At 40.8% G+C, this 12,686-nt stretch overlaps 1 protein-coding gene and 1 non-coding gene across 2 annotated transcripts in view; both read right to left on the bottom strand.

Moving 5' to 3' along the window:
* CCDC158 (coiled-coil domain containing 158) overlaps nt 1-12,686 on the bottom strand; it is an 85,031-nt gene that overhangs the window by 55,069 nt on the left and 17,276 nt on the right. Inside the window, exons 8-13 of the mRNA XM_021702404.1 lie at nt 11,248-11,367; nt 9,282-9,479; nt 7,703-8,185; nt 4,634-4,823; nt 2,524-2,676; nt 109-221 (exon numbers count right to left, since the gene is read on the bottom strand). Coding sequence (XP_021558079.1) covers nt 109-221; nt 2,524-2,676; nt 4,634-4,823; nt 7,703-8,185; nt 9,282-9,479; nt 11,248-11,367 — 1,257 coding nt within the window. The remainder of the gene's footprint in view (nt 1-108; nt 222-2,523; nt 2,677-4,633; nt 4,824-7,702; nt 8,186-9,281; nt 9,480-11,247; nt 11,368-12,686) is intronic.
* LOC123324200 lies at nt 1,759-1,865 on the bottom strand. The gene has a single exon (XR_006539688.1). It is a non-coding gene; the product is annotated as a U6 spliceosomal RNA (small nuclear RNA).

Below are 12,686 nucleotides of genomic sequence, written 5' to 3'. Positions count from 1 at the left end.
CTTGGTCAGAAATAACCTCATGTCTCTGTTGTACTTTGTAACTCCTCTGTCTTCTCCTATTAAAGAGTGAACAGATTGGCTTCCTCCACTCTGAGGACAGGTACTCACCTTATTTGCATTTGTCATTGCCTCTTCCAAAAACTGTATCTTGCTCTGAAGGGCATCTATTTGACCTCTTTTAGCTGTGATTTGCTTTTGCATCCCCATTGCCACTTTCATAGCTGGGGGAAAAAAAGGAAGTAAACTGCCTTAGTTTTTAAGATTTCTAAATTTTGAGAGGCTACTATAAATTGATGGTTAAACATTATGAGAAGGTGACAAGATTCTCCAAGGCACTTGGACAGTTTCAAGAGAGTGATCATGGAGAAAGGTCTTCAGATTTCACAGTATTGGGATATAACAATTTTCAGCAATTACTCAGAGATGTTGAGCTGAGATTGATGTTTTGATTTCCTTCCTATCGGTATTAATTTCATTGACTATCATAATTTGCCCTATCTCCCATGGTTATAGAATACTGATCAAATTCATACCTACCCATATAGAAAACATATACATAAACATAATCATATAATGAAAAACATATGTAATATTTTTACTAAAATAATTTTTTAGAAATTCATATTTAAAATACCAAAGACATCTCTTATTTGTTTATATGATATCCTATAAACATGTCATAAGTGACTGTGTAAGACATCTATTATTAAGTGATCTTTTTAAAGATTCCAGTGATACCACAAACCATTCAGTTTTTATTCCTATGGTTATTGCATGTGTTTGGCACTCACTACTATTTCAACAGTCATTTTTGGCAGCATAAGCATATATATGGAATTATTTTAGTAAAACTAGTGATGGAATGAGAATGTTCAAAGCAGGTAGGAGGCACCGAATACTTCAGACATGACAGGCCATTGAAAAGATCTATGAAGCTCACCCTTGCTTGGAAATTCAAAGCCAGAGACCCAGTGTTGTTTCCCACAGGTAGCTGAGGAAAGAGATTTGAAAATGCCATGGCTTTGAGTCAGATCCAAATAGCGCTTAGAGATTAAAAAGAGAAAATGTACTATTCTTTTTTTTTTTTTAAAGATTTTATTTATTTATTCATGAGAGACAGAGAGAGAGAGAGGCAGAGGCAGAGGGAGAAGCAGGCTCCCCGCAGAGCAGGGAGCCTGATGCGGGACTCGATCCCAGGACCCTGGGATCATGACCTGAGCCGAAGGCAGACGCTTAACCGACTGAGCCACCCAGGCGTCCCGAAAATGTACTATTCTTTAGAAACAAACTATCAGAGAGGATGAAAGGTCTGACTTCTTGCTAACAAGATTGCTAACAAGTTCCTCTAGCTGTCAAAACAGGGCTGATTAGGCAGAGCACAGGGCTTTATTAACAGAGCGACAGTCTGACATCATTCGCTCACCAGTCACCTCATTCAAGCACTCAGAAGAACTCTGGTCTCATTAAGTGCATCATGGCTGGCCTTCAAAGCTTATTTCTTAAATCTCTCTTATTTTAAGATAATTTTAATTAATAAAAATAAGCATTTGAATGCAAACAGGTTTACCTAGTTAATTTAATCACTGTAATGTGACTGGGGCTGTGGTCGGAATGCCTGGAGGGCACTGAGGAAAGGACTCTCTCGGGGGGTGGGGGGAGGGAACAGACCCCAAATGGGCCTCCTGAGTGACCTCTCCAAACCCCACCATTTTCTTGGTGTTAACCAGCAAAGAAAGAGCTGAACCTGCAAGAACTGCACAAAATACAGAATGCTTCAAGAATCTGTGTGTGGCCTTTGGACAGGGGCCACAATAATCTTCTCTGAATGGTTCCAATTTTGGTATATGTGCTGCTGAAGCAGGCACAGAAATAAATCTTTTGACATTAAAAAATATTGAGAAATAAAAAAATATAGACTTTACTTAGATTAATATTTATTCTTATAGCCAGCTAATATAGCCATACCAACAACAATATGAATAATATAAAACAGCAGATAACCTTTCTCTGTCAGAATTAATATGGGCAGCAAGGGACAAAGGGAACAGGTCTAAGTGGTGACAAGGGACCACTCATCCTGGCAGTTGAATTCCCAGGGCTTCATCCCATTTTTATTGCAGAGAAAGAATCAGGAACTGACAATTAACCACAAATTTATAGTTTGTGTGGATAATGAACATGTGAAAAATAAGGGAAAATCATTGGTAATTTGTATTTTTATCAACACTTCCTTAAGAATAATTAATTGGCACTTACAGACATTGAGATCTGTTAGAAATTACTGAAACAGCCACAGGAAAAACTCAGATACTTTAGGGATTATATTAAGCACATGGCATTTTCCCTAAAAAACCCTGAGTAGAACGACTGCTATCTAACACCCGTCATTGGTGCCTATCACTGTGTATCTCTTACATCGGGTGGCACCTGAGAGAGGTGGCAGGCGATGTATCCAGGTTTGTGTTTTAATAAGTCTAGACCAATGGAATTAAAAACAGAAGAATAAAATCCAGCAAAGCATACCATGACCATCGGATCCTTCCATTGACTTTAATGTATTTCTTGTTTGTTCAAGTTCAGACTGTGCAGATTTTAATTGCATTTTCAGTTTATTTGTAGTAGCTTCCATTTCTTCAGTTTTGTTTCGAAAATTCCTTTTTAAGACTTCATAGTCCTCTGTACCATGTGATAATAATAGATGGTTACTTTTGTCTATCTCGTTGTATGAAGTGTATTTTATTTGTAATTAATGATCACAGAATTTCAGAGCTGGAAGAGACTTCATTTATCTACATCATCATCTGTTATAGAAATTAGATGTACAGTCACATTTTACTCTCCTTTTACTCTTCACTGATTTTTTCCAGCCAGTGTAATTGGCTCACATGAACTGCATCTTTCTTGGGTGGTCATATGTACCACAACAGATCTCACCACCATCTGTAGGTAGGTGAAGCTCCAAGACATGATAACCTGAGGTTGCCATGTGTTCTTTTTATTTCTAGTAATTATTAAAATACTTGGCGTGTATTCATCATTCTATACAAAAACACACACACACCTACTTACCTTTTTATATATTTATATATGATAGATTTATATAGACAAAGGGAACAAACAGAGCCAAGACCTCTTTGCTGAGATGTAACTGTCTACCCAGACATTTCCATGTGAATGTCCCGGCACCACCCACCCCAACCGTCTCATACTGGCTATATCTCACCCTCCCGCCCTCAAGCCTGCCCCTCCTAATGGTTTTCCTCTCTCAGTCGTTGGTGACCACTATTCTCCCAATACCACAGACCTAAAACCTGAAGGCCGCACACAACTCCTCCAATCACAAAGTACTGTTGTTCAATCATCAAAATACTCTTAATTTTTTCTCTCATTCTCACTGCCACTGCCTTTGTTCAAGTTTTCAGGGCTCCCTGGGGCCATTGCAACACCCTCTTTAACTGGCTGGCCTCTGGCCCTATAGTCTTGCCTTTCTCTATTTACCTGCCGACACTGTCCTTTCAAAATGTAAATTTGATGACAATAATCTCCTACTTAATGTCTTTGCTGGCTCCGCACTGTCTGGCTCTGCCTATCTACTCTGCCTCATTTCTTAGCCCTTGTTCCTTTGCACTTTTACTCACATACTTCTGAGCTTACATTATTTCATGCCTTGTGCTTTTGCCCATAATGTTCTCTCTGCCTGGGTTGCCCTTCCACCTCTTTTTTACCTGCCAAATCCCTTTCTTTCTTCAAAGTTAGCAGAGGATGTGTGAATCCTGTAGGAAACTGATTGTCTACACTCTCCTCCAATTGCACCCAGCACACTGTGCCTCACCCACTTCCTGTGACCCGTTCTATAGAGGTCTGGCTCCCCGCTAGCCAGGAACCTCACTGTTGTGTTTCTAGGGCCTATCGCAGTATCTGGCCTAGTAAATGCTCAGGAATCCTTGACAGTGTGTATGTGCGTGTGTGTGTGTGTGTGTGTGTGTAGTAAATGATACCCGCACCACACCAATCGTGAACTAAAACTTGTTTTTAAATCTAAGATCTTAATTGATCTTAATTGATTTTTCAAGAAATCTACACAAGTCTGTTTATACATGTTGCTTCATTATGAAACCTCTAATCAAGCTAACTGACTCAAAGGACTCAAGGTGTCCACTTCCTTCACCCGTTTCTTGAAAACTCAATAAAAAGGGGTGCCCAGGTGGCTCCGTCAGTTAAGCGTCTGACTCTTGGTTTGAGCTCAGGTCATGATCTTGGGGTTGTGAGACTGGAGCCACCTGGTGGGCTCTGTGCTCAGCGGGGAGTCTACTTCTCTCCCTGTGCCTCTCCCCCTAAACACACACACACACACAAACTTGCACTCTCTCTCTAAAATAAATAAATAAATCTTAAAAAAAAAAAAACAACTCAGTAAAGAATTTCATGGACTCTGAGGGTTGACTAAAATTAACAGTTAATGAGTGTAAGATATGGGAGCTCTCTAAGCAGAAGCAGGATTTTGGGGCAGCATAATTCTCCCTGTTTATGATGTGGGATGAGTGGCCATTTTTTGCAACAGTCCTAGCATCCATGCTGGACTTCACTGGCAGTGCTCTGAGTTGTCAGCAGAATTTGAACTGAAGTAACGTACCTGTAAGACTGTTTAACTCACTCCTACTAGTTTTCACCTCATTTAATAACTGATCTCTCTCCTGTTTGATGTCCTTCACTGCACGGAGCCTCTCAGAGCCTGCATTAACCAGCTTCACCTTTTCCAGCTCCAGGTCACTCACTCGGGCCTCAAGCTCCCGTATCTTTGCATCTTTTTTATCTTTTAAAATCTAGATATAGGGATAAATACAAAGGACAGAGTAAGAAGTAAAAAAAAAATATGTACAAATACTTATAGTGGACATTGTATTAGTATCCTCTTTGTATTTAATATCTTTTCACTATTTCCTAGAATATTAAATTTCTATTTTATTATAAAGCCTCAAGAGTAAATGGGAAAGCAAATGGAATACTTTACCTTTCTTTAACCTTAGATGTCAATTTCCAGTATTGTTTGCAATAACTCATTATTCCTATTCTTACTTTTTTTTTTTTTTCATTTCAAAGAGAAAGGTACTGAGCACCTACTCTGTGCCCGGCACTATTTTACATGTTGGGATAGAGCAGCAGGGCAGGGACTGGGGTGAGGCAAGTGAGGCCCCAGGTGAGCGCCTCCCTGAGCTCTGAGTCCTAGGTGCCTCACTAACCTTACCCTGTCCCAGGCATGAGTAGCAGGAAGCTCGGTCATTGTCCCCAGGGGGCTTACATTCCAGTGAGAGGACACAGACAACAACAAATATTTAATAGGTAATAATAAGTGACCAAAACAAAGAATAAAAGAAGGTGGGGGGTGGAGGATGAATGCAGGGGAGGGGCTCTGCATGTAAGAGGTCAGTTGGTATGTAGAAAAGAGCCCAACTGCTATTCTTATTAAAGCCTGCAAAGAGGTTGGCCCTTGGCTGGTGTCTGGGAACTTAGATTTGGGAGGGTTCCCACCACTCGAACTGATAAGAGTAGCTCACTGTACCTAAACCAGTTCTGCAGTCAAAATGATTTATGCGGAGCACCTGCTTTCCTTCTGTAAGTCTGGAATAGTTGTCAGGCAATGGGTGTCGGTGTGACCAGTCCCCAGTATAAAAACCCTGGGGACTGAGTCTCTAATGAGCTTCCTGGTCAGCAACATGTGACATGTACTGTCATAGATTGTTGCTGGGGGAGTGAAGTATATCCTGCGTGATTCTGCAGGAGAGGACTTTTGGAAGCCTGTGCCTAGCTTCCTCCATGTACCTTTTCCCTTTGCTGATTTTGCTTTACATTATTTCACTGTAATAAACTGTACCCGTGAGCATAACTATATGCTGAGTTCTGAGTCGTCTTAGCAAATGGCTGAACCTGTGGGTAGTCCTGGGGACCCTGACCCTCTCTGTTGAGCAGAAACCTCAAAGAGGGAGGTAAAGGAGCAAGCCACGTGACAGGCTCGGGGACAGCTCTAGGCACAGGTAATGTGTTCAGGGAAGAGCAAGTCCATCAGAATGGCTGGTGGAAACCAGAATATGCTACCCCAAACATGCCTCTTTGGCATTAGGATTATTTTGAGCTGATTATTTTGAGAAATAGCAGACACAGGAGAAGGTCTGAAAACAGAAGGTACCCTTTAAGGGGTACTTATAAAGGAAGTCTCCATTTATAAGGATGTCTCCCTCTCTGACCAGGAAAGGAAGGATGACTCTAAATTATGAGAGAAACTTATCAATGGGGAAAGCATGGCTTAAATCTGCAAAACAAACCTCATTCCTTTATCCATAGTTTTCCTGGTCACCTTCCATGACTTGCCTCTCCACATCCTTCTTTCAGCTAAAGATGGTATTTAAGCCTGACTTCTAAGCCACCTGAGTTACTCATTTCCCTGGGTTTCTCCCTTGTCTATATGAGATTGATTGATTTTAAGATTGATTTATTTGAGAGAGATATATAGAGATGGGAGAATCAGAGGGAGAAGCAGACTCCCCACCGAGCAGAAAGCCTGAAGTGGGGCTCAATCCTGGGACTCCGGGATCAGGACCTGAGCCAAAGCAGACGCTTAACCAACTGAGCCACCCATGCACCCCCCTATGAGATATATTAATAAACTTCTTTGCTCTTCTCTTGTTGATGTCTTGGTTACTGAGAATTTAGAAAGACAGAGGGAGAAGGATTTCTCCTCCTCTACATTGGAGTGGACTGAGAACGGGGAGGAAGTAGTCAGAGAGGAAGTCAGGGAGGGAGCCATGGGCAAGACTGGCCTCAGAGGCAATGTAAGGATGTGAAAGTTCATCCTGAGTGAGATAAGAAGCCATTGGAGAGTTTTGAATATGGGAGTGATAAAATGTAACACTTTAAAATATAATTCTGGCTCCTGTGTGAAGCATAAACAGTGGTGGGGGTGAAGGTAAGAGTGCTCTTGCAGTGGCGGCACTCCCACCAACAGTGCATAAGTATTCCTTTTTTTTTTTTTTTTTTAAAGTAGGCTCCATACCCAGCATAGAGCCCAATGCAGGGCCTGAACTCACGACCTGAGACCAAGACCTGAGCCAAAATCTACAGTCAGATGCTTAACTGATTGAGCCACCCAGGGACCCTGAGTGTTCCTTTTTCTCCACTTCCTTGCCAACACCTGTTGAAGATGGGCGTCTTCTCTATGCTATGTGTCCAAGTCCAAGTCGGTGTTGTATGGAAGTGTGGAATCGCTATCTTGTACACCTGCAACTAATATGACTATGTTAACTGTTCTTTTTTTCCACAGATATGGAAGCCAAGACTGAGCCAACAATGCAGTGTTTTACAGTCACTGAGTGGTGAGAGATGGGATTCAATGAGAGGTCTGTCCAGAGAGGGAGAAAATACTTCAAACTGTGGGATCAGAAATGACTTCTGAGGAAACTTGATTTTCTGATTTTTTCTCTTTCGTATCAGTAGTCCTGAACCATTTTGGGGCCACCCACTCCTTTCGGAATCTAACAAAAGTAGGGATCCTTTCTCACAAAAACACACAGATGCACAGATACTTTCAAACAATCTCTGGGGTCCACAGACCATCTTCACAGAGCCCATCTTCAGTGACTTAAGTCAACTTCCTCCTGAGGGGAAAGATATTGCAGAAGCTAAGCTGCCAAAAAAACCCTCTACAGACCTTGAATTCCTGTAGCTCCAGTCTCCTATCATTGATCTCCTTCTCGAGCTGAGCCTTTTCTACTTGCATGGCGCCAGCAGTTCGTCCATGCTGGCCAACCAGCTGTGTCATGTTTTCAATCTGCTGTCGCAAAATCTCGATCACCTTGTCCTTCTCTGCCATCTGTAGCCTGAGGGCCTCACACTCGGTCTGCACGTTTCTGAGGTGATCTCCCTCTGTTTTCAAGTGCTGTAGCTCCTGCAATTTCAAGTCCACCCGGGAGCGCAGCTTTGTGATCTCTGAATTGGTAGCCTCAATGGCTCTCTCTTTTTCCTGGAGTGAAGCGGTCAGGTCCGATACGGTCCTCTCTGAGCTCTCCAGGGTCATCTTCTTGGCGGTCAACTCTTCCACCACTTTGCGGAGCATCTCTTTGGTGGATTCAAGCTGAGCAGTCAAGGAGGACACTTTTTCTAGACTTTCATTCTTTCCCTGAATTGCTGCCATCTGAGTGTTGAAGAAAAGAAAATTTCATGGATTTGGGCAGATAGGTAGAGGCAACCTCAAGAGTTTAACAAGGTAGCTCACAAACATGAAATCATGAATCTGGTATCACTTAGACTAACTCAAATCATTTTGCTGTCAGATATCTGTACAGACCACAGACCCACTTAAGTTAATTAGACCAAGGTGGAGAGACATTAATTAAATAATAATACTCCTCTAGAATGGCGTTCTAGTGTGGGAACTTGGGAAGTTTCCTCTGAGGGTGTTTTCTGTACCAACTTAAATTAGGATAGGGAGAAGTGTGACAAGACTGAAGAAGCTGCTCTTCCTATTTCCGTCCAACTTGCCCCTTAATTCTACCTCTGAGAGAAAAGTGAGTAATGGCTTTTATCCAACACACACTCACATTCTCAGGTCCTTTTCCAGAAAAGAGTAAGAATCTAACTCCCAGTTGCTCCTCTCACCTTTCTTCGTGCCCAGGTTGGGCTGAAGAGTAGCAAAGTGGTTTGCCTGGATTCTAAGCCAAGACTGGTCCCTCTGGTTTGCTTTCACATTTTGGGAAGCTTACTCTTTTGTGGAATGCTGTTTATGTCTCTGTGGCAATACCTAGCATTGGACCTGTGTCCTTTCCGTACTTAAGGTTCAGGGCTGTTAATAAAGCATTCCACATTTTGCCACTGGTGCACTAAAATGGACTGCATCCATTTTGTGTTCCTATCAGTCTCAATCAGTTTGGGGGAAAACCAAAACCAAAAAAAACATCTGTTGGAAACCTTCTACCTTGCTGTTCCTCAGATCTCCTATGGCTTGATGCTTTTCTGAAATAAGCGACTATTAGGTTACCAATTTCTAGGTGAAAACCAAAAGGCAATTGGATGGCAATTTCATCACTCAACAATGAACAAAAATGAGATGAAGCTGAACATTTTATTTAACCAGTGGTCAAAAATACAGAAATAAATAACAGGTTTTTATAACTTGCTCAAAGTTATTTTTAGGCCCATACATGTTCTAAAAAAAACTCTACCAATAACATATAAAATACATTTTTCCTCTAAAGACACTATTGGGAGAAACCGTCCATGTCCTGCCTGACCTGCCGTTCCATCTGGCCCTGACACTCGCTCTTCATGGCCTTGAGGAGGGCTTCCAGGCGCTGCACCTCCATGTTCCTGTCGTCCAGCTCCCGCCGCAGGTGGTCAATGGTGATGCTGTTGCCCGTGTCCCGGTCCCACAGACGCTTATTCTGCTCCTTCTCCAGACTCAGCTCCTTCTCTCTTTTATGTAGATCAGCCTAGAAGAAGTGAGGTATGTTCCCCAACTTGTATTAAATAATTAAAGTAAAACTCTTATTTTCCTTATATCATTTTTGGAGGTTTTATGTGATTTGAGAAGCCTCTGACTTTGGAATCTTACTTTTTAATGGCTTAAAAACAATTATTTACTAGATAAATAAGTTAACATTTTGCTTACTTATAATTTCTTGCATTACAAGTACATCTCAATGGACTAGACCCCAAACAATAAAATGAAAAGAAAAACACAATAGATTTTTAAAGTCATCCTGTTTTTAAATTTTGGACTTTTTAGCAAAGGCATTATGCCTTGCATCAAGTGTGCTCCTGTAATAAAGAAATGCTCAAAAGCTTGAAAGAATAGCAATAGTAATGTGGTTAACTGCTTCAGAAATGACAGAATAGTGTTTGGTATTGGGAGTGGAGTAGCGGGTTGGCTGTGAATTGAATTACCTCCCTCTTTAGTAGCTAAAAAAAAAAAAAAATACATAGTGAGTGTTTACTGTTAGCAAAAACTAAATAGAGTAGGAGAAACAAAGACACACAGATCTGCAAAGGACCTATCACCCAAAGGGAAAGGTAGGACACAGACACAAAGAACTGGAAGTGGTTTTTCATTAAAGAGACAGAGCTAAGCAACAGCAGAGAGAAATCACTAAGGAGATCAAAATACTTCGAGAAGGCATTTGAGTGGCCTTCGCGAACAGCTGGGAGGTGCAGAGATCTGTAAGAAGGGACTGGAAAGGGGTTTGTGTGGTTTAGTTGGGCATATGTAGAGAGAAAGGACTGGAACAGTAAACTGGGGCTGGATCATGAACAGTGTTGAAAGGTAGGGAGTCTTTTACGGGGAATGTAATTTTTGAATTACAGTGACATAATCAGAGTGATATTTTAGAAAGATGAGCATGACAGCACTTTATGGGCCAGACTGAAGAGGGGAAAGACTGGAGGTAGGAACCCTTGTAAGGAGACACTGCCCTGCTCCGGGTCTAATGAGGGGCTTGGATAGAGGAGTAGTGGCGGTAAAGATGAAAAAGAGAGGGTGGCTTTCAGGGTCTTTCAGACAATCTGCAAGATTTTCAGATTCAATCTGAGGACTCAAGGAGACACCCAGTGGGAGGGAAAGAAGTGAAGGATTATCCCAAGGTTTGGAGCTTGTCACACGCAGTCGCCAGCTCTATCTTTAGCCCTTGCCCCTCAAACGCCCCGACAGCCTATGAAGGACGGCTCCACCAGCAGAGGACGCTACACCCTGCGGAGGGGCTGGGGGTGAGAGAAATTTATTCTAGTCTACCGCTAATATCACACAAAGGAGGGCCAAGAGTTTCCTTTCCTAAATTTCTCAGCCTCTAGTACCTCTAACAGGGCACAGGCTGCTTCACTATTATGGAATCTTCTTTCCTTTTTAAAAAAAATTTTTTTACTTAAACTTCCTTTCAAATTGTCAGTGTTTCGAATGTTATTTGGCTTTAAAATACACAGTACTACCTCAATTTAGTCGAACACATTTACCTAATTGAAAGACGGGCCGTTTGAAGACTAGCTTCACCTAACTTACAAGCTATCACTGCTTAAGGAAAAAAAAAAAAAGGTAAAGTTTAGAATATTATTTATACGCAAAACTTGAATAATGTCGACAGTCTATTGTGTATGTATACACAAGTATTATGTAAAATTCGTAATCTTATAAATAAAACCAGTTTGTGAAATATTTTGGTGAGAAACTTCCCAGAATTAATCGTATTCATATTTAGAGCATAGTCTTACCAACAGCTTTTGAAGCTGATCATCCAAATTTCCAGATTCCTGACTGAACTGGTCACGTTCTGTCCGTGCCTCGGTTAGCTCTGAGTTGGCAAGGACTAACTGCTTTTCAAGCTCTTCTATCTAAAAGGAAAGCACAAATCAATCTGACTATGTTAGTGGGGGGTATAAAATAAATACAGTCTTTGGGAAACAAATGGTATTATTTGGGGGGCAAAAATAAAAGCTTATTATGTTTTGCAAAGTTTTCTAAACTTAGGATCTATATAGAATTTAATTTTGCCAGGGAAATTAGCCAAAATGAAATATTTGATACCGTTAGATATGGACATTGTCTGTAATCTTTTTCACACTATTCAAGATTTACCTTCTATGAATGTGTTGTCATTCAGTATTTAAGGAAGCTTGATGAGGCATAAATAACATTCTGCACAGCCCCCACAAACGACCTATACTATATGTAGAAGAGCTATTTTAAGACTATCAGAGTTTCAATAACAAAAGGCATTGAATATAAAAGAATGAATGGTAATAACAAGTTTTTCATTATTGTCATTATTAGTCAATTTGGAAAGGATGAATGAACTTACATGTACATAAATATATTAATTTAAAATTATTTTAAATTAAATATATTAATTTAAAATACTTATATACATATTATGTGTTCCAATCCTCATTTCCTTCAACTATAAAATGGGTGAATACCAATCTTAAAGGACTGGTATAGGTGCATTTTTCTCTCATAGAGAGGGCAGCTATTTGATCTGTGTGACTATGCGTGTCCGTATGTCAATATGCCAGAAGGCCCATCACTGTTCATAGCATCCCTACAGCTCTTGACCTGTAGATGCAAGGTAGGCGAAGAGGTTAAGATCTCAGATGATGGAGACCCCAGGTTTGGATTTTAGCTGAGCCACACAAATTCGTAATTTATTTTTTTAAAAGATTTTATTTATTTATTTGACAGAGAGAAACACGGCGAGAGAAGGAACACAAGCAGGGGGAGGGGGAGAGGGAGAAGCAGGCTTCCTGCTGAGCAGGGAGCTGGATGCGGGGCTCGATCCCAGGGTTCTGGGATCATGACCTGAGCCAAAGGCAGACGGTTAATGACTGAGCCACCCAGGCGCCCCACAAATTCATAATTTAGATACAGACATATTAAAATAATGAGAACATGTTGATACTTAGTGTAATCACTAAAATACTATTTCATCAACCAGTAATAAGAAATCCTTCATATCTACATAAATGCTACATTTCCTTCTTACTTCAACAGGCTTCCAGATTTACTATGTCAAGAATAAAACCTATTGACTGGTTTGGAGGACAAACCGTGATGAAAATTTCTTAGAAAATAGATGAGCAAGACTAATTTTTTCTTGATGACTCTATTTTTTTCTGGACCACGTTCATTTAAGACCTTTGTTTATTAATTCAGC

The sequence above is a fragment of the Neomonachus schauinslandi genome, chromosome 2 (genome assembly GCF_002201575.2).
Source record: "Neomonachus schauinslandi chromosome 2, ASM220157v2, whole genome shotgun sequence".
Lineage (NCBI taxonomy): Eukaryota > Metazoa > Chordata > Mammalia > Carnivora > Phocidae > Neomonachus > Neomonachus schauinslandi.
Note: the sequence above shows the minus strand (reverse complement) of the source record. Positions and strands in the feature narration are given on the sequence as shown.